This window comes from Oryza sativa, chromosome 9, assembly GCF_034140825.1.
Source record: "Oryza sativa Japonica Group chromosome 9, ASM3414082v1".
Classification (NCBI taxonomy): Eukaryota; Viridiplantae; Streptophyta; class Magnoliopsida; order Poales; family Poaceae; genus Oryza; species Oryza sativa.
In genome coordinates, this window is record NC_089043.1 from 14,249,447 (window position 1) to 14,254,739 (window position 5,293).

At 45.7% G+C, this 5,293-nt stretch overlaps 1 protein-coding gene across 1 annotated transcript; it reads right to left on the bottom strand.

The window, feature by feature from the left end:
* Window positions 1-686: 686 nt before the first annotated feature.
* Window positions 687-1,496, bottom strand: LOC107278839 (ankyrin repeat-containing protein NPR4). Its single transcript, XM_015755648.3, has one exon. The coding sequence runs from the start codon at window positions 1,464-1,466 to the stop codon at window positions 687-689; it is 780 nt and encodes a 259-aa protein (XP_015611134.1). The 5' UTR covers window positions 1,467-1,496.
* Between the last annotated feature and the right edge of the window lie 3,797 nt (window positions 1,497-5,293).

The following is a 5,293-nucleotide window of genomic DNA, read 5'->3' on the forward strand; positions in this document are numbered from 1 at the left end:
AACAGGTCGGCTGTATTATTAGCCTTGCTTTTAATTGCATGCTTGCATACATGCCTTATATTATAAAATATCTAATAAAAGTGGTTGTGCACTATCATGGAATGGAGGGAGTATACGTTAAACTTGCACGATATACAATCTGCAACTTCACTACAGATATTTACTGCAACAATTAGTTTTACTTCTATTTTATTTTCTAAAATAATCTATAAAGCACTTTTTGTTCATCTATATTATGTTTTCAGTTTTGTATTGGTATTGATGAAAATAAAAGTATTTTTAAATATGAAGATTATTCCTTCTGACCTTATTTTTTTCATAACTATTAATCAAGTTTAGGATATAGCTGCCTAGGAAGGTAGTCCGTCATTTTGTTTCACAACAAGAACATAAGTACCCCTCCATCCACAAATATAAGGGATTATATGCCAATTTTAGCAAAAACTAAGCTAGGAAACATAATACAACCGAGGTGATTCTTGTTGTACTTTTGCCATATTTAACAGGAATGAAGTAAAAAGAAAGTGACATGTTGATGGATTCAATGGACACAAGTGAGGTGTTTGTGGAAACTATATGAAAGGGTCAAAGTCACTTATGTTTGTGGATGCAAGAAGTACTAATAATTATTAAATATAGATCTAGAGTTGAAAAAATGACTGATAAATAAGAAAAAAAAAGAACAGTTAATTACCTTTGCCTTTCTGAACAGCGGCGTGCAAGGCGTTATTCCCGTCCGGTCCAGCGTACGAGAGCCCCCTGTCGTGCTCATGCAGCAGCCGTGCAATGTCGTCGCGGCGCCCCAGCGAGACGGCCAGGTACAACGGCGAGCCGCCGTCGGCCGCCACGACGCGGGCGAGCTCAGGGTCGGCGGACATCAGCGCCTCCACCATCGCCTTGCTGCCCAGACGGACGGCCTCGTGGAGCGCTGTCTCTCCCTTGCTGTTCCGCCTCCTCGCGAACGCCCTCGCCGCCGCGTCGCCCGCGACGCCGCCGCCGCCGCCCCTCCTCGCCAGGTCCAGGAGATGGGAGACCATCCTGACCATGCCGGCCCTGGCGGCGCAGTGCAGCGGCGTGTCGCCCTTCCCGTTGCCGGCGTCGAGGAGGTGGCTGGCCCTGGCGTGGACCGCCGTCGCGCTCTCCAGGAACGCGGGCTCGTCGCCGCTGGACGCCACCACGTGGAGGACGGAGTCCAGCGCGACGGTGACCGCCTCCGCCGATGTTACCACCGCAGCTGTAGGCTCGGCGTCGTCGTCGTCGTCGACACCCACACCGACGGTTTCAACGTCCTCGACATGGAGGACGACCTCCCCAACCGGCAATGCCACCGGCGGCGACACCGTGCCAAGAAGACGTTTCAGCCGGTCGCGATCGCCGTGGCGGGCGGCCATGAGCAGCTCGGGACGATGCGGCGCCTGCACCCCATCGTTCGGCTCGCTCTGCGTCGTCGTCTTCTTGGAATCCATTCGATCTCTCGCACTATGCTGCTCTTGCTCAGCGTGTGATCCTCGCGTATGTGGGATTAATCACATGCTGCTGCCTCAAAAGCGAGAATTAATTAAGAAATTAATTAAACTGCGATTCTTCCCTAAACATCACGTAATAGCGCATGCATACATACGTGCTGATCTGGCGCGAATCAGTGGAGAGACAGTCCGGTTGTTCAGGATAAGGAATTAGATAAGCAGCAAAAGCTTAAGTACATATGCACGATGTACCTTTGTTCCTGCGCGATGGCTAGCTTTTGGTTCTTTCCCTAAGCTACTAGGACACGCCAACTTTCACAGCATGTAGCATATGGAACACACCTCTGACAATTAAACTGGCATTGATGCTGAGGATTGCAGCACTGCAGCATATGGTCGATCATGATCACTGATGACCTTGCCTTGAAGAATTCAAGCTGAAGTAGTCACGCAGAGAATACAAAAAAAATAAGAAGAAACTGACCGTGCATTTATTTTGGCAGAAATTAATAAGAGAGATATAACTTTGCCTAAAGGAGAAGGCAGAATGTGTACCGAAACTGACCATTAGATCTATGGAGGAATAAGTCTACTTAACTCCCTCAAAATATAGTTTCAATTTGACTTGTATCCTTCGACCGCAATACGAGATTTCTTAACCTCCTAACTAATAATTAAAATCAGCTTAAAATGGCTCCTTCGATGGTTTTGAAAGTGATTTTCGTTAACATGGCTTGTTGACCTGGTCCAACCGGCTTAGTCAGCATGCGAGGTCACATGTCAGTGACTCCTTCCTTCTCTACTCCTCTCTCCCCATATTTCCTCTTGGCAATGATAGGGCGGTCGGAGCTAGAGGGGGGAGGGGGGGGGGGCGAGGCGGGGGCTTTGGGACAAAGGTAGTGGAAAGGACACAGGCCCCCAGGCCCCAGCACGCCAGCGATATCCATGGAGATGGAGAGGCCCGATCAACTGTATCTTGAGAAATCCAGTGGAATGCGAAGGCAGATATCGGTGTGTTCGAAACGAGGGGGGACGGACCGGATGTGGTGGTGGCCTACGATCCAGATCCGTATAGTCAGGCCACTCGACGAATCCCCTAGCCGGTGAATACCGTCTGCTTTGGGTTCTTTATTATATTATCTCCTTCGAGGGATTTTTAGGATCGTTCAGGCTATATTTAGTCTATTTTGGCTTTTACTGTCTCCTTTTCTCAGGGAAGTGGTTAAGGACCTCAGAAGATAGAGGAGAGCGCCAGGCGCAGATTTCCGGAATACTTCTACGGGGAATGCTCATTGAATGCGCATTCTCCGTATTATGCCTTGAAGAGGACTCGAACCTCCGCGCTCTTTAGCACGAGATTTTGAGTCTCGCGTGTCTACTATTTTACCATCAAGGCATCTTGAAAGTGAATCATATTCCATGAATATGATATCTATCTAATGTGAGGAGTTGAGATGATGATAGTTGTGGAAATAGTGGCAAGGAGGGGCACCAAGAGAGGGACAGTGGCGAGCGCAATGCTGCTGCTTCCTTCCTTTCCTTGTGGCTGGATGCATGGGCAAAACACGACAAGGCAATGTGGCGCTTGTTCGCTGCTCTTTTTCCTCTTCTCTGCCTTCTTCTCTAGCACGTCACCATGCAATCACTTGCTTGGGTGTCAACGTTGAATCGACCTCCTTGATCCTAGCGAGCGGGAGGGTACGAGGCATCGCTGCTGCTATGGCGGTTGTAGTTCCCGTTTTCCTCGGTGGTTGGCGCACTGTGGAGGTGGATGGAGCTACCGCCGCAGTGAATCTTCGAGCTATGCTGCTGGCTATGGCACCGAAGAGCGCAACGCAAAATGAGACATGGCTTGGATGCGGAGGAGCAAGCGAAACAGAGAAGTTGTCATGACAGGCTGCGTTGCTGGTGGCTGACGACGTGTTTGGTGGCCAGAGAGTGAGGAGAAGAGAGAGGAAAGGAGGAAGATGGGAAAGAGAGGATGACATGGCGGCTGACGACTTGTTTGGTGGCGAGAGTGAGGAGAAGAGAGAGGGAAGGAGGAAGATGGGAAAGAGAGGATGACATGGTGGGGGTTCCGCGCCTCCTCCCAACCGGCGTGCTGTTCGGCGCCTTCTGCCTGAAGCGCCGTCAGCAAAACCCACCCTCAAAACAGTAGAAAGGGTAAAATTGCACCGGTTTTAATTGTCCGGGATCTTGATATCTGGTATCGTGGTTGAGGGATATAAATCAGATTGGACCTATTGTTAAGGAAATTAAAGTGGACCTATATCTTACAATTCTATCCTCTTAAAATAAATCCCGTCCCCAAGATTTGGATATATTATGGTCATGATCTCGTCTTGCTGAGCTCACATTTAGCAAATAGCTTTAACGGCTAGCTGCATCACCAAGCTACCCATCGCTTCCAGTGCTCCAGCTGCCGCTTCCACCACCGCTTCCTCGCCGTGGCGGCGGGTGTACCAATTTCCCTCGTCAGTTGGCATGGAATCAGGATTCAGCGATTATAAACCGCTCTGATACCGATTGTCGTGTTTTGTGGCTAAAACCTAAATCACTCAGCTCTGCCATTCATTCTATGGCTCTGCTCCGAAATTTTCGAATGGCTACAGTAAGTAACCTGACGAAACTGAAGAACAACGCACAAAATAGAGTTTTGTGATGCGTAAGGCAGCTTTTCTTCGGTTCTATTCTTACTATTTATATCTGAACCAGGGTTTTGTTAGACACAACAGTACTACCGCCTAAACTGTCGCTTTGATTCACAAAGATCACGCCATCCCACGATCGGATCTCAGCTGCTACAGCAACTGATTAAACAGAAAAAAACAACTAAAACTACGCTAGGACACTCCTATAGTCCTATATATACTCCTGTGTGGATGAAGCACGCGTTCAGTCCGATACAAAATTGATTCAGTAATGCAAAAAATTGAACGATGAGTACTCTTGAAACTGAATTATCCGTCATGAATATGCAACCATGTGTTTGGGAACATATTCTTCAACCCACCAGGACTCATTAAGATTTAAGCACGCATGCACATATGTTAGACTGTTAGAGCTGAATCGATTGCAACATGAGCAAAATACTACTCCCTCCATTGTTTTTTTTCCCTGAAGTTTGTTTTTTTAGGGTGGACGGCCGAATACATAGCTACGAGGTTGGGTTCTTTTACGACGGAGGTAGTAGATCTATCAAAATTTAAAACCGGGTGTATACGAAAATTACTCATATATGTTTACATGTAATAAGATTTTATTAAGGCTAAGTTGCCGCTGTTATCCGTTATTTTAATTATGTGTTTAGAAGCATATGTATGTGTAGTGATATGTGTACGTTTGCTTCTTTCATGTAATCGAAAAACAGTTGTATGTAGCATTTGGGACGATTGTATCCTAATTTTCTACCTTTTTCAAGGAAAATAATATATACTCCCTTCGTTTCATATTATAAGTTGTTTGATTTTTTTTCTAGTCAAACTTTGTTAAGTTTGACCTAATTTATAGAAAAATTTAATGGCATCTAAAATACGAAATTAGTTTCATTAAATCTAACGTTTGAATATATTTTGATAATATTTTTTTTGTTGAACATATTACTTTATTTTTCTATAAATTTGATCAAACTTAAAAAATTCAAACGACTTATAATATAGAACAGAGAGAGTAGTATATACGCAAATACCTAACAATGCAAGCATGGACGTCAAATTTAGGATTTTTGACTTCCACGGAGAACAATATAACCCAAGTGATTCCTAAAACGAAGTTACCATCACTTAACAAATTAATCGCCGATACCACAAAATCCAAAGGCTGCTATA